A 26411-nucleotide genomic window follows, 5' to 3' on the forward strand; every position below is an offset into this window, starting at 1 on the left:
CAAGCGCTCGCAGCACGGCCCTTTGTCACTTCCCGAGAAAACTCCAAGAGCAAAGCACTTGTTCTGCTGCCCACATCCTCAATTATCCCTGCTGAAATCCATTAGTGCAGCCCGACGGACCTTTCCTCATGCAATGGGAACGATGCCGTGAGGCCTGGTAGCACTTGGCCATAGCCATGACAGAGCCCCACAGGGTTTCGTTCACCACTCTGCACGGCCCCCTGAGCAGCAGCTTCCTCAAGAGGTCTCGGAAGGAGGATGGAGAGCAGCCCCCGGAGGCAGAGCCGGCGGCCACGGCCGTGCGCATCACTCTGACCCTCTTCGAGCCCGACCACAAACGCTGCCCAGAGTTCTTCTACCCGGATCTGCTCAAGAGCTGCCGAGGGAAGGTAAAAGGGGGCTCTTCAGGTGACAAGGTGAGTGTCTGTGGGAGCCTGTGTTGTAGCTAAAGGTCTCAAAGGCTGTGTCAGCATCGCCGTTTTGAGAGTTGGGTTCTGTGTTTGCTGTGAGGTGCTGCAAGGTGGGAGGAGGGTGGGTGAACGTGCTGCAGGCAGGAGAACTGACATGGGGTGGGGTTCTTGTTGACAGGCCACACTGTGTCACTGGCTGGAATCTGGTGTTGGGATGGTGTTGTGCTGGTGGCAGGCGTGGGATGTGATGCTTGTTTAGTTTGGAATGGCTGGATCTAAAGTGAGTTTTGGTACCTGAGTAGCTGGCAGTGATAAGGAGCTGTCTTCCAAAGAGCACCAAAGGAGACATGAATGAAAACTCCTGTAGCATCGAAGTTTTGAGTTAGGAGTGTTTGTCTATGAAAAGAAACTTACTGGATTCTATTCCTTTTGCTGTTTGCCTTCAGGACTGTTAGCAGTCAGTTGATGTTTCATGCCACTTAATTTTTGGAGGTTTTTTTGAGGGTTGGAAGAAGCAGAGGCAGATACAGAACTGGCTGGGAGAGCACCCAAACCACAGAGATACTCTCAGAGTCCCAGCATAGTGTTTGGAAGGGGCTTTAAAGCTCATCCCATTCCACCCCCTGCCACGGGCAGGGACACCTCCCACTAGCTCAGGCTGCTCCAAGCCCCAATGTCCAACCTGGCCTTGGACACTTCCAGGGATCCAGGGGCAGCCACAGCTTCTCTGGGCACCCTGTGCCAGGGCCTCCCCACCCTCCCAGGTGGGGATATTCCTTCCCAATATCCCATCCATCCCTGCCCTCTGGCACTGGGAAGCCATTCCCCTTGCCCTGTCCCTCCATCCGTTGTCCCCAGTCCGTCTGCAGCTCTCCTGGAGCCCCTTTAGGCCCTGGCAGGGGCTCTGAGCTCTCCCTGGAGCCTTCTCTTCTCCAGGTGAGCACCCCCAGCTCTCCCAGCCTGGCTCCAGAGGGGCTCCAGCCCTTGGGGCATCTCTGTGGCCTCCCCTGGACTCTCTCCAGCAGCTCCAGGTCCTGCTGCTGTTGGGCCCAGGGCTGAAGGCAGCTCTGCAGGTAGGGTCTCACCTGAGGGGGCAGAGGGGCAGAATCCCCCCCTCCTGCTGCCCACCCTGGGGGCTCAGCCCAGAGCACAGTAGGGTTCTGGGTGCTCATGGCCAGGCCATGTCCAGCCTCTCACCCACCACCACCCCAAATCCTCCCAAGGCTGCTCTAAATCCCTTCATGTCCCAGCCTGGATTGATCCCGTGGATTCCAGGTGCAGCACCAGCATTTGGCTTAGTTGAACCTCATGAGGTTCCCATGGTCCCAGCTCTCCTGCCTGTCCAGGTCCCTCTAGATGGCCTCTCATCCTCCAGGTGTGTCAGCCACACCACACAGCTGGGTGGCATCTCCAGACATGCTGGGAGTGCCCTGATCCCACTGTCCATGTCCATGATGAAGATGCGGATCCTCACTGTCCTAAAGATTGATTTATTTGGGCCTCTGGCCAGCTGCTCCAGTCAGGATGGGTTTAATTCATGGGGTTTTGGTGGCAGTGTGACGGGACTGACTGTCATGATTTTACCCCTTTGCTTCTGCAGAAGAAAGACCTGGCTGATCCCTTCAATGATGAGGAAAAGGAAAGGCATAAAGTGGAGGCTCTTGCTAGGAAGTTTGAAGAAAAATATGTAAGTGTTCCTTCTTTAAACTGTGTTATTCTTTGGCCTGGGCAGTGCTGTTTGGCTCTCAGGCAGTGGTTTTAAGGTTCGCTGGCTCTTGAGTTCCTGTTCTCCCGCAGTCCTTTATCCTGGCTGCCACGTGCTGGTTTTTATGTTCTTTTTCTGTCTCAGGGCTGCAAAAATGGTTCAGATTCATTCTTAAATCAGATGAGTCTGATGAAAGTGAATGACATGAACTAAAGTGAGCGGCAAATCACTTGCTGTGATTGATAAAACTGAATTTCCTTAAGCAAAAATTAATTTCTAGGCCTTGTTGCTGTGGCAGGATGGAACATGCCAAGTCTCTGAGCATGGGGCTGTGATGAGTCCACTGCCCTCAGGAGACTGCTGCATGGATCTGTCTTACCTGTTCCTTTCTATTTTTCCTTTAGCATTATTTCTGTGCTCGGCAATGAAACCACACTGGTTTTTATACCCTTTGGCACTTTGGGGTAGCAAGTTGTGTGTTGTTTTGTGATACAGATTTGGCCCATGGGTCACCGTGACACACTCTGTGTGTCTTTGATGTCTGTAGCACTGAGTCTGTACCCACTGGAGCACTTAGAGAAGAGCGAGCCCTATGGAAGAGATCCCTGGCAGGCATGTTGTAGGGATGCAGACCCAGTTCAGTGTGGAGTGTGGCTGGCAGTTTTTCATTCAGCTGCACTGTTTTGTTTCTGTATGACAAGGCTTAAAACTGGATTTACCACACCCTGGGAGTACAGTGTGACGGGAGCCAGCCCAGATTTGGCTCTGCTGTAGCTTTTCTGTCCTGGAGCCAGTGTTGCTGTCATGTGTCAGGGTATCTCCATGGTACTGGGAAAGAGAAGTGATCACAGTGTCCCTGTTTCCTTGTTCAGGGTGGCAAGAGGCGCAGGAAGGACCGGATTCAGGATTTGATTGATATGGGGTATGGCTATGATGAGTCCGACTCCTTCATCGACAACTCGGAAGCTGTGAGTGCTGGGGCTGTGAGAGTGGCTAAAGGTGGCTGCCTGGGAGGCTGAACCTGCACTGGGAGAGAGCCAGGAGGGGGCCAGGGCCAGGGAATGAGAGCTTCTGGGGCAGCTGCGTGGCAGGAGGTGCTGGTAGGCATTCCAGTGTGTTCTTGGGAGAGCACTGTCTCCTCAGTCTCCTGACCAGGGACGGGACTTGAGGAAATGGCTGGAGCTGAGTCAGGGAGCTTTAGGTGGGATATCAGGAAAAGGTTCTTCCCCCAGAGCATGGGCAGGCACTGGAAGAGCTCTCTCAGGGAAGCAGCCACAACACCAAGCCTGTGTGAGCTCAGGAAGCATTTGGACAGCGCTCTCAGTCGCAGGCTGGGATTGCTGGGATGTCTGTGCAGGGCCTGGAGTTGGACTTAATCCTGATGGGGCCCTTCCAACTCAACATGTTTTGTGATTCCATGAATCCCACTGCATCTTCCAAGCAGCTGAGCTATGGAATGAAGTAACCAAGCACCCAGTGCCAATGAACTGTTCTCTGTTGTTTCCAGTACGATGAGCTGGTCCCTGCCTCTCTCACTACGAAGTACGGAGGCTTTTACATCAACTCAGGAACGCTGCAGTTCCGGCAGGCCTCTGAGTCTGAGGATGACTATGTCAAAGAGAAGAAGAAGAAGTGTCCCAAGGTGAGCAATGCAGCTTTCTCAATTATTCCCTCTGTTACAGCTCAGAGCTTGCTGCATCAAAGAGTGTTAACATCCAGAGTGGGAGAGATTTGTGACTTGGTGTGGACAGATTAGGGATAAGCACTTGAAATCCCATTGTACCCTAGAATTTCTTAGTGAAATGAAGCATGTCAGGCACAGGTAAGACTCTGGTGGGGTTACCTGGTTTCCAGAGCCGAGGGAACAGTAGCTCCCTGTCACCCTGGAAGTCACAGCGTTTTGGGGATGCTGTCAAATGCTGAAGGCAACATGTGCCAGAACCGTGGTGAAGGATGTAGGGGAGTTGGGTTAACGAGTCCTGTGTTTTCACATTCCTAGGAGAGGTCCCAAAATGGCTCTGGGAGTGCTGGTAATGTTGTGGGAAACTCTGATTGTGACTCATTTTTTACCCTCTGCAGAAGCGGAAGTTGAAAGATGGGGGTGAAAAAATAAAGAAGAAGAAGAAGGATGATTCTTATGACAAGGAGAAGAAATCGAAGAAGTCCAAGTTTCCAAAAGCTGGGTAAGGAGGGGAGGAGGGAATTCTTGCTGCTCAACACCCTGTTTCAGAGTTCCACATGGCTTCAGTGGGAACCTATTGCAGTGTGGGGTGGCTCGAATGCACATTGCAAACACCAGCAGGAAAACCCCTGTTGCTTCCAATGTGGGAAAGAAAGGCAGGGGATGATCAGGGAAGGAGCACGGCTCCACAGCAGCAGTGTGTGAGCAAAGAGGGGCACAGCTGGCTGCAGGAGTAGTGTTTTTGGAGCTGTGTTTAGGCACTGACAGTGGGAACAGATATGGAGAGTAGAGAGAAAGATAACAACTGCTGGGATGAAGCTGTGGGAGGACAGACAGGTGGGAAGGGCTCGGGGCTCTACAGGTGTCGGGCTGGCAGGGAGGGAGAGGTTACAAGGCAGGCTGTGTTACTGCTCTTTCTGGGCAGGCCTTTGTACTCCTGCCCAAAGTATTTCTTGGATGAGTGCTCAGCTCTTTTATGGCTTTTGGGCTGTTAAATGGAATGTTTTTTCTTTTTGTCCTGAGTCATCTTGGGCTGTAGCTCTGTCCTTTCTTTGGTGTGCCTGGCCTGTCTCTTTCAGTATATGTATCTGTTGCTTTTCACTCATTTCCTATATTTTCCTCCTAAGTTTTTTCCTTCTTCATTTAACTATTCCTTGTAGTTTATTTTTTCCTGCATGGATCTGCTTTTGGGCAGCAGCAACTCATGTATCTGGCATGGTATCATCAGTGTGTGATTCCTTCAAAGCGTGCAAGAAAAGGAATTTGCTCTCCTGGTTTTAACACAGCAGAAAGCTTCACACTAACTCTGTCCTGCCTCAGTTCCTCTGTACTAACTGTGCATTTCCCAACCTTCCTCGCTGGAATAACAGTACTGTCATGTAGCTAAAGGAAAGCAGAGCTCTGTGGAGGTGGTTTAAGCCCCAGCACCTCTTTGCAGTGAGTCAGGACAGCCATCTCTGAGCTGAAATGAACAGCCAGAACCTTTTAAGACTTTTAGAAGCTGTAAAATACTTTTTCTGGTGTAATTGGTTAAGGGGCTAAGACTTTGCAGGGGGTTGTGCCTGAAGTGCACTGGGGGGGAAGGGACCCTCTCTGCCCCTTGATCTTGTATTCAGTTCCCTTTCCCCCTCTACACTTTGTTTGCAGCTTCACAGCATTAAATGCAAGTAAGGAGAAGAAGAAGAAGAAATACTCCGGAGCTCTCAGTGTCAAGGAGATGCTGAAGAAGTTTCAGAAGGAGAAGGATGCTCAGAAGAAAAAAGATGAAGAACAGAAGGCGGTGACTCCTTCCCCAGCAGACCCTGCAGCCCCAAGGGAGGCAGAGGCCATGGCCGACCCTCTGCTGTCCCTCTTTGGCCACGCCAGTGACAGTGACCTGCTGCAGGCAGCCACAGCCATGGACTCGCTGAGTGAGCTGGACCTGGAGCGGCTCCTCAGCGAGTCCCCAGAGGGCAGTCCCTTCCCCGAGGTGGAGGATGGCAGCGACCCCGGGGCCACGGGCTTGGAGCAGGAGTTCAAGCAGCCTCCATCCCTCCCAGAAGGGCTGCCAGCCCCCCTGGAGAAACGCATCAAGGAGCTGGCTCAGGTACCGTGGGTACTGGAGGGGTGCAGCTCTGCTGGGGGTGTGTGGCAGCACCCAGGGACAGAGCACATTCCAGAGGGGACCCCTGGGATCACACCTTTGTGTCACCTAGTTTCCTCTAAGTCATTTTCTTGGAGGCCCAGATGTCAAGTTGATGTCCAGGTGCTGGATCTTGTTAGCTGCTGAATGGAACGCTGGAGATTACACCTGATCAGGATTCCTTCTTTTCTTCTTGGCAGAGTATGCACCTGATGCAAGAAGTGATTTCCAAAGTCAGTTTGACAAGAATGAACTGAAATGTGAATTACTAAGGCTGGAGGGCCGGTTTGGGTTGGGATAGAGGTAGTTTTTCCCACAGTGGCTGTTTTGGGGCTGTTTTGGATTGTGCTGTAAAGAGAGCTGATAACCCAGGGATGTTTTTGTTATTGCTGAGCAGGGAGTGCTCACCCAGTGCCAAGGCCTTTGCTGTTCCTCACCCCACACTGCCAGCCAGGGGCCTGGGAGGCACCAGGAGCTGGGAGGGGACACAGCCAGGACAGCTGATCCCAACAGGGTATCCCAGACCATAAGGGGGGGTCATGCTCAGCATATAAAGCTGGGGGAAGAAGAAGGAAGAAGGGGGTGTTTGGAGTGATGGCATTTGTTTTCCAAAGGAACATGTTACTTGTGATGGAGCCCTGGTGTCCTGGGGATGGCTGAACACTTGCCTGTCCATGGGAAGTGGGGAGTGAATTCCTTGTTTTGCTTTGCTTGGATGGCTTTTGCTTTCCTTGTTGCACTGCCTTATCTCAGCCCATGAGTTTTCTCACCTTTACCCTTGTGATTTCCTGCCCCATCCCCACCTGGATGAGGCACCAAGCAACTGTGGGGGCTGAGTTGCAGGCTGGGGTTAAACCACCACAAGGACAAAATCCACCATCATATTTATAATGTGCTGTGCTGGTGAGGACAGTGAAGGGGTGCACAGTGTTCCGTGTGTAAAATAAGAGGGTGCAGCTGGAAAGCATTGCCACAGTTCTACACTGGGAGAAGGCCTGGAAAGCCCTGTAGGTGGGGCTTGAGGATTTGCTAGAACCATTTCCATGTCACAGGCAGATCCTTTGCTGAAGCTTGGGTACCACTGGAGCTGCACCAATTTGGCAATTTGTGTCTTTTAGCCATTTTTGACATCTCATTTAGGGAGTGGAATATCTTAATGCCTAGAATGATGATCCTGTGTGTTTTCACCTCCTGCAGCTGGACTCCTGGGGTACTCACCCATCTTCTCCAAAATGTGGTGTGCTTTTGGAAGCTCCAGTCTGCTTTGGCGAAGGAAAACATTGGGTGCTGGTCAGGGATCCCCTCCTGGCATGTCAAAGTGTGCTTTCAGCCTTGTGGTGTGAGGGCTGTCACTGTCAGCCTGGCACCAAGGGCTGGGAGGTTTTGTTCCTGCTGCTGGTATGGTTTTGAACATTGATTTTAAGTCATAAACATGCACTTGGAGCTCTCTGGTGGTTCTGCCTCCTGGGACACTTCAGTTTAGAGCACCTCTTACTTAAGTAAGAGATGCTGAGTAACTCCTGTTACTAAAGATAAGCTGCTCTTAGAGGACTGTTCTGCTGAGTTGTGCAGTGAGATGAGCAGATGGAAGGGGAGGAGGAACTGAAGCAAGTATTGCCACAGCTGATAAAAATAATGGACTCATGGTGGATGTTTGTGTTTCAGAAAGCACCAAAATAACTGGTTTTGACTGTATCTGAGTTAAAGGAGAATATTTTGGAAGTTCCACGGTATCATATAGGTTAATTATTATGGTGTTGTGAAACGGTTTAATAGCAGAGTCCCCACTGATTTTCCTGCTTAGCTTTTCCTGCTGCTGTGTGTCTTGTTGCTGGATTGTGGATGTTAAGAAAAGAAACAAACTGAAACCTCTGGGTCAGATAGGACTTTGGGACATGAACTCAGGTGGGAATGGAGAGGTGCTGTACTTCTGCCTGAGAGCCAAGGCTCTTCATCCCAGAGGTGGGAGCATCTCCTGAGTTAAATGGAGCCTCCAGGCATTTCCTCTTCTACTTGAACTGCTTTGACTTTAACCCTCTCCTCCCTAAGTAATTTTCCTGTTGAGGATTCTCCTTAGCATTGAGCATTCTCCTTTGATATCACCTGCTGCTGGCAGGGAGGAACGTTCACCCTCTGGGCATAAATTAATTGCTTGCCTGCCTCACCTTTGCAGTGGTAAATCGTGGGATTTCAAAATCCTCTCCTGGTCTCCTTTCCTGTGCAAGGAATCACTAACAAATTGTGGTGCCTTTAGCCAAATCCCAGTTTTGTTTATATCCCCAGTCAGAAAAAACTGAAAGCTCTTGGCAATTTGCTACTATCTCATTCGTCTCTTGGAATCATTTTCCTGCTGGACATATTTTTCATGGGTGTGATGTTTTTGGGCAGCACTTTGTGAGCTGCAGTCATAGCTCAGGAAGCTTCCTGAACAGGACTTTTTTTTGTTTGTTTCCATGGTGTTGACTGGGAATAACACATCCCCTGTGGCTGTGACTCTTCTCTGTTGGTGTCTTGGCTTAGTTTCCAGATTGATCTAGAAAACCTGGTGATAAATCTCCTCAGCCTTCTTATATGTGATTAGGATGAGCTTTCCTGGTCCAGGGACAAGCTCTGTGCTCATATTCCTCAATCTACAGAGAAGTTAAAACCATGCCCTGAAGCTGTTGCTCTCCCCCATGGCAAGTTTGCCAAAGAAGCCACCAAGCCACCTCCTTTGTCCCACGAAAGAGAGGAGTCTTCACTCCAGAATAGTAACTCCAGTGCCTCTGGAGAGGAGAATCCAGACTGGGAAGGTCACCAGGTGTGCAGGACATGGTGTTACCAGGTCAAGCAGGGTTGGACTTGAACTGGGGAGGTGTGAGAGGACAGGGCACCACCTCACTTCTGCTGTGACAGAGTTTGTGTAATAAAACTCTGCCTTGTTTTGCAGTAGTTCTGTGGTGGTTTCGAAGACACCTGGCTGCTTGTGCCAGCTGTGAACTGCTGACGATTTGTGTTATTTCCTGACTTCCAGGCTGCCAGAGCTGCCGAGGGGGAAGGCAAGCAGAGATTCTTCACTCAGGACATCAACAACATCATACTGGAGTAAGTGCTGCCAGCAGAGAGGTGTGGGAAAGGAGAGCATTAGGCAGAGCATTTTTGGTAAATTCAGGAGCAGGTTCAACAGGAATTGTGGGGTTGTCCTTGTACAGGTAGAACATGCCCAGAATAACACGAAAGTCTCCTAGAAATGGCTTTCAGTTGAAATCTGATGAGGTAGGAGGGTGTTGGAGGGGATGCATCCAGGCCTCCTGTTCTCAAGATGCTGCTTGATATTTATGTGCCGAAATTTGGGCACTTGACCTGTAAGTTTAGCTTGATGCAAGACCAGTAAATCTTTCCCTGTGAGAGATGTCAAGTACATTTTTGCTACTTAACTTACATGCGATGTAGAATTGTTTATAACTGGGATAAGGCTGCTGTGTTCAAGTGGCTCTCTGGGAAAACTGGAGGAATTCCATTCCTGCTCTATGTTCTGAGGCCCCAAATTACAGAGTGCCAGTGTTGTTCAGGCAGCTGCAGATAATGGCTCCATTCTTCTGCCAGAGCCTGGAGAGGGCTGATGAATACACAGGGCTTTGTGATCAGTGCAATAATACTGACACCCAGGCTTTAATTTCATTAAGGTTTATCCGGGCACTTACAGGAAACTGCCAAGGGGAGGTTTGGGACTCTGTTTCCCTCTCATTTCCAGGGCTGATTATCACCTTCCAGCATTCCAGTGCTGGCTGCACAAACAGTTCTTGTCTGGTGTCAAACTGATCACTTCAGCCTCATTCGGAGCAGATTTAGACAGATTTGTACAATTTGGATCAGGGCACCCCCAGGCATGAATATAGACTAAGAGAAGAACTCGCTGTGAGCAGCCCTGGGAGAAGGACTTGGAGTGTTGGTGGGTGAGAGGCTGGACATGCTCCCCTCTGAGCACCCAGAACCCCCCTGTGCTGGGCTGAGCCCCCAGCGTGGGCAGCAGGAGGGGGGGATTCTGCCCCTCTGCCCCCTCAGGTGAGACCCCACCTGCAGAGCTGCCTCCAGCCCTGGGCCCAACAGCAGCAGGACCTGGAGCTGCTGGAGAGAGTCCAGGAGAGCCCATGGAGATGCCCCAAGGGGTGGAGCCCCTCTGGAGCCAGGCTGGGAGAGCTGGGGGTGCTCACCTGGAGAAGAGAAGGCTCCAGGGAGAGCTCAGAGCCCCTTCCAGGGCCTAAAGGGGCTCCAGGAGAGCTGGAGAGGGACGGGGGACAAGGGATGGAGGGACAGGGCAAGGGGAATGGCTTCCCAGTGCCAGAGGGCAGGGATGGATGGGATATTGGGAAGGAATATCCCCACCTGGGAGGGTGGGGAGGCCCTGGCACAGGGTGCCCAGAGAAGCTGTGGCTGCCCCTGGATCCCTGGAAGTGTCCAAGATCAGGCTGGATGGGGCTTGGAGCAGCCTGGGACAGTGGGATCTGTCCCTGCCCAAGGCAGGAGAGTGGAATGGGATGAGCTTTAAGGTCCCTTCCAGTTCAAGGCATTCTGTGACTTTAGTGATGGTGATGATGAATCACTTGGTGTTTTTTACACTTTCTGACACCAGGAGGTGGCTTAAAAAGCCAGGTTCCTCATTTCTGTTCAAGTGTGTAGATGGGTTTGGCACACGCTGATCTCTCTCATCTATTCACTTGGAAGGTGAAACCCAAGGGATAAAGTTTGATTTTGTATTGTCCTGAATTCCTGCCACAGCATCTGACATAAGCAGTGTGCATTTCTCATCTCATTGCCTGACCCTCCTGCATGGAGCTCCCAGGGAGAGCTGCAAAACAGATGAGACTGCTGACTTCCATTTGCTCCTTCTCTAGCTACTCCCAGACCAGATTCAGAGCATAGCTTGGGATAAAATCTATTGATTCTAGAATCCAAAGAAGCTTCACGCAGTTTGCCTTGTCCTTTGTCTGTCTCTCCCTGCCTCCAGCTCCCCTCAGACTGCTCGGGGAGTCCCTGCCCTCCGTGCTAACGCTGTGTTTGTCCCCGCAGCATCGAGCTGCAGACGCGGGAGCTGAGCAGCCAGGTCCGCTCGGGGGTCTACGCTCACCTGGCTGCCTTCTTCCCCTGCAGCAAGGACACGCTGCTCAAGCGAGCCCGCAGGCTCTACCTCTACGAGCAGGTGAGGCCAGTGGCCAGCACAGGCCTGTGTGTGTGGTGGCCCTGCTGCATGGCTGCTGTCCCCAAACTGGCTGTGTCCTCCGTGGGGCACCGGCCCGACGTGGGGCTGGGGGTGGGGGCTGGAACCGGCTGGATTTTGGTGTCCCAGCCACGTGGAGCTTCAGGGTGTTCTGTGCTCGCTCCAGGGTGGCCGACTGAAGGAACCTCTGCAGAAGCTGAAGGAAGCCATTGGAAGGGCCATGCCAGAGCAGGTGGCCAAGTACCAGGAGGAATGCCAAGCCCATACTCAGGCCAAGTTTGCCAAGTAAGCTCCTCATTTGCTCGTTCTCCATCTGTTGCTTTTCCCAGCAGGCCTGGAGGCTGCACTCCTGAAGTTTGTCACCTCTTTTTGTTTGGTAGGCTAAATTTGCTGATGGGCATTGGTTGGCCTAATTAAGCTGTGTGTGCTCCTTGTGCTGTCTGTGGCGATGCCAGCTAGAGCAGCACTGGTGGGACCAGAGCTTGGCTGAAGGGTTTTGCGTGTGCAGGCGTGCCCTTAGGAGCATGGCAGCCTGGGAACAAGTCAGGCTGGATTAGTCCCATCATCTCTATTACAAAATATTGGGAGATTTCTTAACCTTGAGCCCATAGCTCAGCTTGTACCCTAAGCCAGAGATTGCTGATATTGAGACCTCTGCCCAATCCCGTTCAGATACACTTAATTGTCCCCTTGAACCTGCAGGACAATCACTTCCACATTTTCTGTCTCCATTTTAGGATGCTGGAAGAGGAAAAAGACAAAGAACAGCGAGTTTGTTCTGATGATGATGAGGATGAAGAAAAGGGAGGGAAGCGCGTCACGGGCCCGCGGAAGAAATTCCAGTGGAATGATGAAATCAGGTTTGAATAACTCAGCTATTAAGCAAACTCACGACCTGTCTTAGTCCTTGCAGTTGGCAGTGAAGCATTTTGGTGTCTGTGTCTTGTTTACAGAGCAGTGCTGCTCACCTGTAGGAACAGTCAGCTTGAAGGTTCGTGGCACATGGTGCTGTTTATGGAAGCCATTACTGCATTTATTACATCTCACCCTGAAGCTGATTTCAGGCTCAGGCTAACCCTGAGAAATGCTGAGAAGCCTCTATGCAGAGTCCAAAAGAGAGCCACATTTTTGGGGACAGAAGGGATTCAGCTGAATTGCTGACATCCTACAGCCCAGACTCTTGACATGCCCAGGTTCTGGTTGTGGAAGCAGTTGAAGCTGTTGGGTTTTGCTGCCCCTGGCACTCGGGGGGCTGAGAGAGAAGGGAGTGCTGAGAACAGGGGAGAGTGACAACGGGAAAGGAAAATCCATCCTGCTATCGTCTTCTTACTCTGGAACAAATCAGTTTGTGCTGCTGATCCATGTAAGGACATAACCAGCTTTGCTTCCTGCCTTCTCCTTGCCGAGAGGTTTGGTTCTGTGGTTGTTACTGGTGCCTGTGGCTCTGGCACTGGTTTGCTACCTCAGCTGTTTCAGGAGATCACACTGGGAAGGGGTGACAAGACTTTTCTCCCTGGTGCATCCACACACAGAGCAAGGAATGTGCCTTTCCCTTCCCCTTTCCTGAGGAGGCAGTGCAGGGTTGTATTAGCAAGAGCCAGGTGTGTCTTGGTGGATTTATCCAGCCTGGATAAATAGAAGGATCTCCAAGTGGGAAAGGTCAATCTGCATAATTGTATCTGAAATCTTCCTGTTCCTCAGGGAGCTGCTTTGCCACTTGCTGAAGATTAAGTTGGATGGTTATGACCTTGACAAGAATAAGGCTCAGTCTCTAGAGGATTATGTGAAGACCTTCCTAGAAGGAGAGGTGAAGCCCCTTTGGCCAAAAGGCTGGATGCAGGCCAGGTGAGCAAGAACCAAGGGATTCCTTGTCCCGAGGGACCTGGGAAGGTCATTAGCCCTTGCTCAGGGAATGGCTGGCTTCAGAGTTAGATCAGAATGCTCAGGGCTTTGGCATGTGGAATTTTGGTAATTCCCAAGGATGGAGATTGCCACAGCATCTCTGGGCTCTTGTTCTGGTACTTGATCATGATCTGGTACTCTTCATGAAATCTTTTCTCCTTATTTCCAATAAGAATTCCCCTTGCTGCAACTGAACTGAATATTCCCTGCTTTTGTTTTTTACTGTGCACCTTTGAGAAAGGTCTGGCTCCATCTTTTTCCTGTCCCCACAACTCTTTAGGTAGTGTAAAGCTGCCATTAGACTCCTCTTGGGGCTTCTCCTTTTCCAGGCTGAGCAAACCCAGTTTCCTCCACCTCTCCTTGGCCGTTGTGTGTCCCTGTTCCTCTGGATGTCTCCAGTTTGTTGGCATCTCTCTTTTACTGTGGGGACCCTGAAACTGGATCTGTGTCCAGATGTGTCCTCCCAGGTGCTGAGCAGGGGATAATTTGCTCTCAGCAGGACTCCTTTGCAGCAGTGGCTTCCCTTCAGCTTGCCCCCACAGGACCTTCGGGTCCTTTCCTGCAGGGCTGCTGCCCAGGGTTGTTCCATCCCAGCTGCAGGACTTGGTGCTGCATTTCACTGAGCTTCACAAGGTTGGTGGTGGTCCCTTTCTCCAGCCTGGGAAGGTCCCTGTGAATGGCAGCCCTGCCCTCCCTCTGTCCTTTTTCACCTCACAAATTCCTGAGTGCAGCCAGGACTGTAAATGGCAGTGCTGAGTGGCCTTGGTGCCATGTTGATGTCAGACAGGTGCCACTGGCAGGTAGAACTGGCACTGAGGTCAGGCCCACGGGCCAGTCTGTGCTTTCTTGGCTCTGTATTGCAGAAGATCACTTTATAATCACAAAGGATACATTTTTCAGACACTTTAAGCAGTCTTCTCTGCAGCATTCCCTAAAGAAGGCAAAGTAGAAAGGTTATAGGGGCTTGTTAGAGTCAGTGGAATTGGGGTGGTTTCTGTACTCCCACTGCCGTTTCCTGCCTCTTTCCCACTCTCCATAATCCCTGCCCTTGAGCTGGCAGTGGCAGAGAGCCACACAAATGGCAGAGTCCCTCTGGTGGGACTGTCATCACCTTCTGGCCTGCTTTGTTTTGCTCAGTACTTTTAAAGAAAGGACAACTCTGCAGTCTTACTTCTGGAATCTTTAAGGTTCCTTCCAACCCAGGCTGTTCCATGATCTGTCTCTTTGCATTTCACCAGCTGGGCAGTGGTGTCTTCTCTGCTGAATTTGCTTTCTGGGTGTTGGGGGATAAAGGAAGATGTAGGTAGCAGTTCCTAAGAGCAGTAAGTATGAGTGGCACGTCACAGATCCACTTGGAAAAATCCATGGCTGTTTGTTGCAGTTGCATGTGCACAGGAAGCTCAGTGCTGAGCATGGTAGTAGTGTGGTGGTGCAGAAGCTAAAAGATAGCTTTAGAAGGTGGGGGAAGATTCCTGCTTAGTTAATGAATATACCCAGCCTGAGGGTCTCAGCTTGCCAAGTTTTAAAAACTTTCCTTTGAATAAAAGGAAATTCTTCAAGTTTGATGGTGAAACTGTTGTTGGGCATTCAGGTGTTCACCCAAGACTCGGTGTAGGAGGCACTTCCAGTGGAATTAAGTACAGTAAGTAATGCCTCAGTAAAAGTGGATTTCCTGGTTGCTTTCCAATGGCTCAAGGACAGTGATTTCTCCTGCTGGGACTTGGAGTTGGACTTGATCTTTCTGGGTCCTACCCAACTCAAGATATTCTCTGACTTGGTGGTTTAAAGACAGAGGGTAGAGTGGGGAGGGATTGGTGGCTCTAGGAAAACTGTAACAATTTTGTGGATAAGTCACCTTGATTCACTGCCACCATGATCCCAGAAGTTCGTCTGTAAGAGGAACTTGAAGGTGGACAGAGCACCAATTTCATGGATGAGTTAGAGAGGCCCTGCCTTGAGTCTGTTTCCTCCATTAACACAAAGAGATAATTAACAGAATGTTAGGTTAACCATAAGCTTGCTTTTTAAGAGAAAATTTATGATAAGTCTGTCAATACCAGCCAGGAATCACATTCCATGTGCCAGTACTGAAGGAATGTTTATAACTCCTCCCTGACATGTATGAGGGCAGCTGAGTGGCAGCTGCTTTGGGTCAGAGAGTGTTTGTGAGAGACTCAGGTTTACCCTCAGCAGTGCAGGGCTTTGGATGAAGCTCAGTCTCTTGGCTGTGCCCAGTCAGTCCTTCCAGACAGGGTTGTGATGTGCAGAGTCACCTCAGCTTGTGGCTGGGGGCACAAAGGCAGCGCAGACCCTTCTCTCCTTCGTTGCTGTGTGAGAGGCACGGGAAGGGAACTTTCTCCCTGGAATCTGAGGAGCTCTTGGATTATCAGGGCAGGAAGGCCCTGAGTGATGATCCTGCCTCTCCAGATGGCTCTTTAAGCTGGCAGAGCTTTCTTCCTTAGGCGTTGTCCAACCACTGCCTTAATGGCCTTTCCAGTGCCTACAAGCATTGCTCCCCAGAGAGAGAATTGTGTGGGGCAGCTCAGGACCATCTTCCTGGAAAAGGGCTGAATATTTGTTTGCTCTCTGTGGTTTCAGTTTCACGAAGTCCCCTGCTGTACTGTGCAGCTCTGTCTCCAGTGATCCCAGCTGCTCTACTGGGTCTTGCTGGATATCACTTCTCATTGCTCTCTTCCCTTCTTAGGACACTGTTTAAGGAGAGCAGGCGTGTACACGGACACCTCACATCAGTCCTGTGAGTATCACAGCATTCCTTTGGAGTGAAAACTGGTGATCTCCATTCCCTGGGGCCTGGGGGGATCGTGCAGGAGCACCTGAGCTTGCTTGGCTCCCCCCACACAGATCAGCGCTGCTTCCTGTGGGGAGGTCTAGGGAGAGCAGCTGTTTGTGTGTGACATCTCCCAACACTTTCCTGAGGTGCTTTAGCCTTCACTAAGCTCAAAAATAAGAATATTACAGCCAGTTTGCCTCCAGTTCAACAGCCTGGAGTCAGGCTTCTGTGCTGGGCCTGGGAGGCTCAGGGAGGTAAAGAGGAGTGTGATTACTGCAGCCTGTTCAGTTGGTCCTTACTGGATTCTGGATTCCCTCTTTCTTGTTGCCTAGTTCAAGGAGGGTCACAATGAGCTCAGACTGGTGAAGGTGGGTGCAACAGGCTGGTGGGTGGCAAGCCAAGAGCCATCAGAATCCAGCTGGCCAGGGGCTTTAATCCAAAGGCTCTCATGGATCTTGCCTGGTGGTTGATAATAGATGAGAACATGGATTTAGGCTGGTGTCAGCTTGGCAAACAGTCCTGTTCTTGGCACTGGATGAGCAAGGGGAAGTGGAATAGGGTGTAGAATCATCCTTCCCTCAGCCACACCACCCAGCAGCTCAGGGATGTCTTGTACCAGAGATTGCATCTGACCAGATCTATTCTCTGGGAGTTTGGCCGATGATTTTGCATCCTTGGCTTCTTCTGGGAACCCAGAAGAAAGGTGTAACTTCTGAAGAACTCAGAAGAAAGGTGTAACTTCTGAAGAACGGTCTCTGTGCCACTTTCTCTCTGGGTGTTGCTGTAGGAGGGCAGCAGTGGGGTCCTGCAGCTGATGCAGGATGTGTCTGTGGGTGTTTCACTGCTCTGCTGCCATTCCAGGACTCTGCTCCTCTCCCTAATCTGCTCCCTGTGTGGGAGTTGGGGCTTCCAAGAGCAGCAACCAAATGTCATGTGTGCTTGAATCCTAGCAACCTGAGATGCTGCCTCTGTTCCCTGCAAAGACCCAGTGGATCATCACTAACAGGGTCCAGGTGTGCTCCCTAGCTGGCTCCTTCCCTGGGGGCAGTCACTGAGCCATGTTTCTCTTGTCTTCCTCCAAACAGGGCAAAGAAGAAAGTTATAGCTCCTACTAAGGTGAAAGTGAAGGTGAGTTCTGTTTTCTGGTTCTCATGGTTGGTATGTGCCAAAAGTCAAGTGACTGCCATCCTGAACCCTGTGTTAGAGCTTTGTGTCTGTACATCAGCTACTGTGAAATGGCTCTGCTCAGTATTTGGCTTGGAAAAAAAACCATCTGGAACTGCAGCTAAAGTTGATGGCAGTGGCATCCCATTTAGATGGGAGGGAAGTGGGGGCTCATGGGCACAGAATATGTGCATCCTGCCTTTTATCCCCAGATTGTGAACCTTCCCTCCCCTTTTCAGGAGTAAACCCTCTCTCTATTCTGACTGTGCCTTCTCCTGTGATGTTGTTCCAGGACTCTTCCTGCAAGCCAGACAAGAAGCTGTCGGTGTCTGTCTCTTCCCTGCACTCGAGCAGCACCTTGGCCATGTCGTCAGAGCCCCAGGCAGGAGCCCTGGGCATCAGTGCTCAAACCAGGGAACTCTTGTCCCGTGGGACAGCCCAAGCTGCCAGCAGCACTGCCACTCCTGCCACCTTCAAGGATGACTCCTTGGATGAGGACTTGATTCACAACCCCACCTCCTCCCTGGAAGCAGTGTCCAAGGAGCTGGCCGTGCTGAACAGCAGGGCAGCAGGGAGCCCTGACTTTACTCTTCCTGCAGCTCCAAAAGCTCCACCAGAGAAGATCCCAACTCTTGCATCCTCAGAGGAGAAGAGGACATTTCCAAAGCCTAGCCCTTCCCCTACATCATCCTCTGGTTCCCTCCAGTCTCCTCTAAACTTCCTAGCTGAGCAGGCCTTGGCATTGGGCCAGTCTTCTCAAGACAAGAAGACAGAGAACTCTAATTACAAAGAGCATTCCTGCCAAGCCTCCCCCAGCAAAATCCTTCCTGATGCCCACCAGGCTAAACAGAAGCACCACAGCCTGGTCAGACCAGGCCACGGGCCCCCGGCCTCGGCGCCAGTGCCGGGCTCTCAGGTGAAGGTGTTCCACCCTGGTGCTCAGCTCCAGAAAACCTTCACCTCCCCAGCTCCCTTTGTCAAACTGCAGAATCCCAAGTCCTCCACCCCTCTGCCCCAGCGCTCCCTCCTCCAGCAGGTCAAGTCATCAACCAAAGCTCAGAGCTTCCATTCCTCCACGTCCCCAAGCAGCACCCAAAACTCCAGCAGCTCCCACAAGAGCCAAGGCTTGTCCTCATCATCGCTCAGCTACGCCGGGAAGCACTCGAGTGGCTCCGGCTCTTCAGGACAATCTTACAAATCGCCTTTCGTCGCTGGGTCCCTCTCCAAGCACGGGGCTTCTTCCAGCAGCTCCTCCTCTGGAGCTCCTGCCAACCAGGGCAGCTCCTCTGGGACATTGCTCCCCAGCGTTCCAGCCCCTTCCCCGGGCTCGGCCTCCAGCCGCCCGGCCTCCAGCTCCTCTGTGAAGAAAACTCCTGTTTCCCAGAAGCTGACCCTGGTGGCACCTCCTGGAGGCTCCAATGGAGATTCCAGCGGGGGCACCCAGGGCGTAGCCAAGTTGCTGACCTCGTCCCTAAAGCCAGCTGTGGTCAGCAGCACCACAGCCTCTACCTCTGTGCCGGTAAGGGGGCTGTGCTGGGAGCTCCTGCCTTGTTCACAGCTGCCCTAAAGGGGGCACTTCAAAAGCAGTTGCTGAAGTTCTTGAATGACTGTTTGGATTTTAGCTGCTTTAGACTAGAAGGTTGTGGCCTTTGCCCTGGGCTTGCCCTCCAGAATTCCAGCTTTCATTTTCAGCTTAAATAACCGCTAAGCTGAATACTGTGCTGCCTTCCAAAGGGCAATGTTTGCCCAGGCTTTGTCATGGTCCTGGCCTGGCTCTTCGAGTTATGGGGACACATTTGGATTAAGAGAAAGTGCAGTAAGGTAATTTATCACAAGAGATAGAATTCATTGCATACTAGAAGTATAATGAGGAATTTGTTATTAATTAGATCTATGTACTTAGCCTTCTTTAAATTATTCCAAGTCATTTTAGTATTACTGCCATTTTTGTCATGACCGGCCCATAGAATAAATAACCTGTAGTTATAGAAATATGGAATCATTCAGGTTGGAAAAGCCCTCTAGGATCATTGAGTCCAACCAATCCCCCAGCACTGCCAAGGCCACCTCTAACCCATGTCCCCAAGTGCCACATCCACACAGCTTTTAAATCCTTCCAGATGCTATGACTCCATCACCAGCAGCAGATCATGCCTAGGGAGCTGCCCTGGTAACTCCTATTTCTGCTTTCTCAGGCATGTTCTTTAGCACTTTGGTGCAGTTCAGTGCCATTATCTTAAAGGTCCCTGGGCAGCTGTGCCAGTGCCTGACCACCCTTTCCATGAAGAAATTTTCCCAATATTTGTTGGGATAGAACATTACAGGAAGGACTTCTTGGTTGTCAGTACAGACTTGTGTTACTACAATATTGTATTACTTTTTGGTATAAGGGGCTTAATTTTTATCTATAGCAAAACAGTAATAGTTCCTAATGTTGTATTCATTTGTTGTTGGCTGTTCATCCTGCCTTCCTCTGTTACCCGTGGAAAGAGCTGGGAAATATAAGGGGTGTATTTAAATGGAAAGCTTATGTAGCCTGTCCCTGAGATAGAGAGCTGGGAAGCACTCCTGGTGCCTGTCTCCATGAGAGAGATCCTAAATAACACCCCGGGGTGCCCTGGGTGTCAGAGCTCGGTGCCTGGAGTTGTCAGCAGTGTGTGCTGCCATAAGTGAGTAGGAAGCATACCCCTGGAACTCACAGGCAGTGTGCAAACTTTTCCTCTGCCTAATGGAGGCACAATTCCAGAGCAAGGGAGTCATGGAGGCAAATCCAGTGTGGCCACATTCAGACTAGCTGGCTTGTCAATGTCCATCTGCAGATGGCCTCAAGTGTTGGCATCTCTTGGGCCTGGGCCGGGAGGGGGCTTTTTCCAAGGGGAAATTCTCAAACATTCCATGTTTTGCAGATCTGTAAGTACGAATGATGCTGTGCCTTGGTTCTCCCTCTCCTGACTGACCTTTTCCGTTGCTTTGCAGAAAGGAACTAGTGGAGCTGTGCTGCTAACGAGTTCTTCCTCCTTAAGTGTACTGGCTCCATCCTACAAGTCCAACAACCCAAAGCTGCCAGCTGCCCTGAGCTCCACCCCGTTAGGTATTATCTCTCCTATTCATTCTTTCCCTCTCCATGTCATCTCCTTCAGTTCCGACTCCTCCCCAAAAGCAGGAGTTTCCAAGGATGCAATAGTTACGGGACCTGCTCCGGGAACTTTCCACCATGGCCTCGGGCACAGTGAGTATCCTGCTGGTCACCAGTGTGTCCCTTGTGCCTGTGCTGTCACACAGAACATCAGTGCTCTGCTGGGCTGGCCCATTGCACACCAGCCCATCTCTCTGGCTGTTGCTTCATGCTGTGGTCCCTGCTTTTGTATCTCCAGCAGTTGCATTTGGAGAACCTTGGGCACATCCCTAGAGCTCACCCAGAAGTGCCAATAGCTGGAACCCGACATCTGCTAACTGCTGCAGCTCCTCTGCTCATTTCTGTCTTGGATGTGTATTTGTTCCTTTTTTCCCTCTCCTCTCTTTGTTTTTCTCTCTAGGTCTTCTGGCTGGTTTACACTCCAGCCCCCACCATGCAGCGCCACTCCCACACTCTGCCCTGTCCACTCATTTACCACAGAGTTTGCCAGGTAACTTGTCAGATGCTCGTGTTTGTCTTCTACCTCGTGAGTCTCTCTCTATCTCAGCAGGTCCTTCCTGCAGGGCTGGAGCCAAAGGGGTTGTCCATGTTTTCCAGCTGTGTGGTTGTCACTAAAGCCTCTCTGAGGTACAGAGTGAGAGGCTGGGAGCAACCTGGTCTGGTGGAAGCTGTCTCTGCCCATGGCAGGGGGTGGAACAGGATGGGCTTTAAGGTCCCTTCCAACCCAAATCATTCCATGATTGGGAAGAAACTCTTGGCTGTGAGGGTGGGAAGGCCCTGGCACAGGGTGCTCAGAGAAGCTGTGGCTGCTCCTGGATCCCTGAAGTGTCCAAGGCCAGGTTGGACAGGGCTTGGAGCAATCTGGGCTTGTGGAAGGTGTCCCTGCCCATGGCAGAGGGTGGAATGGGATGGGCTTTAAGGTCCCTTCCAGTCAAACCATTCTGGGATCCTGTGATTTCTGGAATGATGAGTCCTCAGTGCTTACAGCAAGTGTTGGTTCCTGGAGATACTCGGAATTATCCTGCCAGGATGAAAGCTGTGCCTCTTTGTGCACAGCCTGCTAGGACTGCCCTGGAATGCATATTCCAACTCTGTGGAGTTTTGTTCTTGGTGACCTACATAAAATGTGTCAGACCAGACTGTCCTGTGTCTGTGCACTGAGTTAATTGCCAGCATCTCCTTCACAACAAGTTTGTAGTGTAAATGCAGATTGCTCCACTTGCTGCTCACAACGTGAGGATTTGGCAGTTAAGCCTGTTCCTGCCCCAGTTTGATGCCTGCAGAAGTGATGCATAAAACAAGAGTTTTCCAAAGAAGGAGAGAAGTAAGGAAAATTGAAATTCACGCCAGCAGATCGTGCTTACCTGCTTCAGGGAGCTCCCCTGGTAACTCCAGTGTCTGATTTCTCAGGCGTGTTCTTTAGTCCTTTGGTGCAGTTCAGTGCCATTATCTTAGTATCTGCTCCTGTTGGGATGGTCTTCCTGGGCTAAATGAGCCTGATTCAGGATTGCTAGCCTGGTCCTGTGGCTGTGTGCATGGATAACCATGGAGCCTCCTGGAGGAGTCATGGAATAAAACGCCCTTGATGGCTGAGCACGGTGCTTGTTTGCTGAAGAAAGAAGAGTGTGTTGTGCACTCGTGAAAATGCAAAGAATTGGTTGGGTTTGCTTCCTTTGCTGAAGTTTGAGGTGGATAGTGCCATGCTGGTGTGGTAGAGCTGAAAAAGGTCCTAGCAGTGATCTCTGGTGTGACAGACCCTTCCTTCCTGTTTGTAAATCACGCTTCCTGGAATGAGATCAGGGATTGCACCTTGAACATGGCTTGTGGAATGTATTCCATGTCACTGAGGAGCAGCTCTTTGTCCCTTTAGTTGAGGGAATTCAGAGTGATCACTTCACTGTTGTTCATAGGGCTTATAACAGAAGAATTTTTTGATGGACTCTTCAGCAGGATGTAGGGCCAGAAGACAAAAGACCACTGGGAATAAGTGAAGGAAGACTGACCACGGATACAGCTTCAGCAAGGACCTGTTTTCTCACTTGGTGTTTTCACTTAAGGATTAGAGATGGAGCCTGGTGCTGCCATCTCCTGGAGCATTCCCAATTCTGGTGTTTTGTGGAAGACCACAGCAGATATCTAAGTGACCCCCATAACCTTAAATTCCTGAGTTTTGTGGCACAGGCTGTGTTTGGCTGTGCCAACATCTGCCCACAGCTGCATTGCTGTGTCTGAATGCTGCGAGGTGCCTGGGAGGTTGCTGCAAATGCAAGGGAATGTTGGTGTCTTAAATAAAAGTGCTTTTATATCCATGTTCATCCAAAAGCCTCTGAGCAAAGAGCATCCAGTGCTTGCCTGTGTGTAGTCGGCGCTGCCATTGCTGGTGGAGGTGCCTTGTGCTGGGAATGTGGTGCTGGCTCTGTGGAATTGGGTTATGCTGGGCTGAGCTCTTGCATGCAAGGAGCTGTTCTTGGCCTGGAGGAGAGGCTGCTGCTGCACTGCTGGGTGCCACTGCTGCTTAGCTGCACGTCTTGGTACTCCTATTTGTTCATCACGGTGTGAAGTAGTTTTAATTGCTTCTGGAAAATTTTTGCTTCCTTAAACTTCCTTCCTTGTTTTCTCTTCTCCTCCACATCCATTCCTTTCTGTTCCATCAGTGGTGAGATTCCTATGGATCCTGTTGCTATCAGTGGGCACCTAAAGCCTTCATTGAGAAAGCACCTAATTAAATAATGTAAAAAACAATTAATACAGCACCTAAAGCCCTACCTGAAAGGAGTTTGTAGGTGAGGGGTTGACCTCTTCTCCCACACAACCAGTGACAGGACAAGAGGAAACAGCCTGAGCCTGTGCCAGGGGAAGTTTACGTTGGACATCAGGAGGAGTTTCTCCATGGAAATGGTGGTCAGGCATTGGCAGGGGCTGCCCTGGGAGGTTTGGAGTCCCCGTCCCTGGAGGTGTCCAAGGAAGGCCTGGATGTGGCGCTCGGTGCTCTGGCCTGGGGACGAGCTGGGGATGGGTCACAGGTTGGACTCCATGGTCTTGGAGGTCTTTTTCAACCTCAGTGATTCTGTGATTACAACAGCAAAAATGTACAACGGGTTACTTCCAACCACCTGCAGGTGCAAGGCAACCCCACCATGTGTTTTGGGATTCCTGGAGGGGGAGATGTGGCAGGGTGGATTTAGAGAAGGGCACAGGCTAAGGAGTTCCCTGGCAGCTGGAATTGTGCCGTGGGGCTTCTGCTGGGAGCCCACAGGGGACCCTCAGTGCTTCCCTTGTCCCTTCCTCAGAGGCAGGGCTGCTCCCAGTGGGGAGATGTCTCCAAGCACATCCTCTTCCTCATTCCTTGGTGCTGGGAAGGAAGAGTAGCTCTTTTCCCTCTGTGCAAAGGCCTGGCTGTCCCAGCTGCTTACCCTCCACGGGCTGGTGCTGAACCCCCTTCCCAGCTATTTTTATTTTCTTTCAGATGCTTCTCAGCTTCATGGCAAAGGGTCCAATGCACAACAGCGCAAGTTGTGACGCCTGCAAGGAGGGGAGCTCCAGCACCCATAGGATAAAAACCCAGAGGAACAGGTCATGGACTTTGGATACCAGCTGTGTCTTTTGATTTCTTTTTTTTTTTTTTTCTCCTATTTCTTTTTTTTTTTTTTTACAACAACTGGAGAGACTGAACTGCGACAAGGAGCTCATGGGGGCGTCCGCTCAGAGGCTTTCAGAGCTGAGCCCCACACATGGGCCCACCTTGAGCCATGCCCTGATGAGAGGAGCCTTTTGTAGCACTGTTTTATTGCTGCTGCCCTTCCTGCATTCCCTGGCACTGGCAGGAGCTGGAACTCGCAGGGAGGCTGGGGTGGTCCAGCAGTGGATTCCCACCCACCTGTGTCTGTAGCTGCCAAGTACCTCCAAGTCCAGTTACCTCCTTGGTCTCCCCGTGGAGGGTATGAAAGGTGCTTCTTTCTTCTGCTTTGGATTTACTTGGATAATTCTAGCACTGCCAGTGCTTTCTTGAAGACGTTTCAGTAACTTTCCAATTGTACTATAAAACTGTGCTACACTTTATTGGAGGATTTAACATTTCCTGTGTGGTGAATCTGAGGAACCACCTGATGTTCCCCTCTGGAGGAGAAGGAAGACTCTTTAGAGACTAAAGACATTTTTAGATGCAGTCATCGACTTTTAGAATGCTACTTCTTTTGAGTTTTTGGATTTTTTTCCCTCCAAAGGGATGCTTTTTTCCTGCTCAGTTTTATTCTCATTGCCATCGAGTGCATTGGATTGAATGGGACACTTCTTAGCATGTCACATGGATCGGAAGACATAATTCCAGTGCCTTTTATGGTGGAGCAAGAATGGACTACTGACACACATTTCAGCCCTATTTTGCGTGCTCCTCAACCCTTTTTTAAATCATTCTGTATTTAAAATGTATTCTGGTTTATTTAATAGAGCTTTTTATGGTTGCACATCAGAGAAGAAAAAAAAAAAAAGCTGCACTGTCTGGACTCCAGTGACCTGGTGACTGAGCACAGTCCCACATCCAGCAGGAGCACCAGTTCTCATCCCAGTACGTGCAGGCGGGTTCCAGGCCCTCCCCTAAAGCCATTCTTTCCTAGGGTTGTGAGTTAGGATCAATTTGGTGGGCAGAGGGAATGAGCGAGATGAACCGAGGTCACGACCTGTCAAATGAATTCCAGAGAAAAACACTGCTCTCCTCAATGCTGCCTGCACCAGGATCATGTGCTCAGCACAGCTGCAGGAGCAGGGACCATCTGCAATTGGGGAGTGTCTTTTCTTGTTAATTTTTTAAACTTTTAGACCTAAATACTCCCCCTGTGCACCCCTGTTCAGGCTAAGGGCAGGCTGAGGCTCCACCTGAGCTTTCTGAGGTTTGGTTTCCTGCTCTGCTCAGTCTGTCTTCTCTCAGGCCCCCACAGCCACATCCCAGTTGTGCAGTGGTAATGCTGATCCATGTAGAATTTACTGGTATTCCAAGGAAAAGCTTGTAGCTTCCTCCTTGAGCTCTGAGGAAGGATGCTGACCCCAGGATACCAGCAAATGTCTGCTTTAGTTTCCTCTGGTTTTTGTTAAGAACTGAGAAAGACTGTTTTCAATTTGAGCTGATACATCGCTTCCCAGGATCAGTGAGTTGATTGTACTTCAAATCAATGGATACAGCTCAGATTTCAAGTCTGTTTACAGAAAATACCTAGGTTGTAGCAAAAGAGCCAAAGACAGAACTCATGTGGGTAAAAGGAAGCACAGCATTTCTTGGCGGACTCTGAGCAGTGGATGTCGCGTGGTTCCTGTTGAAGGCCTCATCCTGAGGGGTGCTTGGCACCTTCACCTTCCCCTGGGAGCTGAAAGCTTGGGACACCTGGCAGGACAGGGGCTCTCAGCGAGTGACTCGAGGTACTGGTTCTCCTCCCTCTCTTTGCTTTCACTTGAATGCTTCTGCTGGGGAGCCCCCGTGTGCGCGGCCGGAGCAGAATGCCCTCCTTCTAGGAATTTAGCGAAGCCTCTAGCCTCAGGGAAATGTTTATGTGGTGGAAATTCTGTGGGATATTTTTTTCTTTACATGCTATAATGAATGAGTGAGTGGTGTGGAGCAGAGTGGCAGCAAGGCAGGCCCGCACAGAGCAGATGATGGGGAGCCAGGCTGGCACCTCTGCCTTGGTGAGGCAACTTGCAGTGCTGCCAGGATGGACTGGGGGGGGATAGGCTCCCATGGCACTTACCTGGGAATGGCAGTTCCTTTTGGGTGTAAGAGCTGCAGTTTACTATGCTATTTTTTTTATGTGTGTTGGTACTGTCTTGCTGAAGATGGTGGGGGTGGTATGAAAACTGTTAATCTTGTACAGAACAACTCAATAAATTGTTTCAAACTTTCCAAAACGCTTTTCTTCCCCCATCTTCTTACCTCTACTTCCCTCAGTTTGTTTCCAAGAATTTCTGTTGCAGCTTGGATACTCATCTCTGTCTCAAGGGAGTAATGAATTATTGACTGTTTTAAAGTCTCCTACATGGTGAGTGAATGGCAGCTGTGTTACAGCTGTTGCAGGGGTAGGAATCTTTCTTCTCATTCCCTGTGCTCCTGCTGTTGCTTGAAGTTGGCCTCTGCTGGGAAGGACGTGGGGTCCAGTCCAGACCCCGGAGCACCGGTGTGATCCTCCCTGATCCCTTCATTCACAAAGGTAAAATACTGGTGTTAATCCCCAGAGCCAGGAGGGATAAGCAGGGAATGCTTATGCCTGCTTTTGTGGACATCAGAGCTCCCCGGGGTTTGGGTATTAGCTGAAATTTGGG

The 26411-nt window shown here is 50.7% G+C and overlaps 1 protein-coding gene across 8 annotated transcripts; it reads left to right on the plus strand.

Annotated features, from left to right (window-relative positions):
* Positions 1 to 26139, plus strand: UBN1 (ubinuclein 1). 8 transcript variants are annotated; one of them, XM_066197974.1, is made up of 17 exons: positions 1 to 416; positions 2011 to 2097; positions 2988 to 3083; positions 3623 to 3757; positions 4195 to 4298; positions 5444 to 5882; positions 8932 to 9002; positions 10968 to 11097; positions 11282 to 11400; positions 11853 to 11975; positions 12817 to 12960; positions 15722 to 15772; positions 16894 to 16936; positions 17265 to 18491; positions 19949 to 20201; positions 20509 to 20598; positions 23575 to 26139. In XM_066197974.1, the coding sequence occupies exons 1-17, from the start codon at positions 177 to 179 to the stop codon at positions 23625 to 23627; spliced, it is 3405 nt and encodes a 1134-aa protein (XP_066054071.1). In that variant the 5' UTR covers positions 1 to 176; the 3' UTR covers positions 23628 to 26139. The 8 variants fall into 8 exon arrangements, with proteins under 8 accessions (XP_066054071.1, XP_066054072.1, XP_066054075.1 ...); XM_066197975.1 differs by lacking the exon at positions 23575 to 26139 and adding an exon at positions 22056 to 22114; XM_066197978.1 differs by lacking the exon at positions 20509 to 20598 and having other exon boundaries at positions 23575 to 26138.
* The last annotated feature ends 272 nt before the right edge of the window (positions 26140 to 26411 follow it).

The sequence above is a fragment of the Chamaea fasciata genome, unplaced genomic scaffold (assembly GCF_029207755.1).
Source record: "Chamaea fasciata isolate MVZ Bird 193981 ecotype frontalis unplaced genomic scaffold, bChaFas1.0.hap1 SCAF_16, whole genome shotgun sequence".
NCBI lineage: Eukaryota > Metazoa > Chordata > Aves > Passeriformes > Sylviidae > Chamaea > Chamaea fasciata.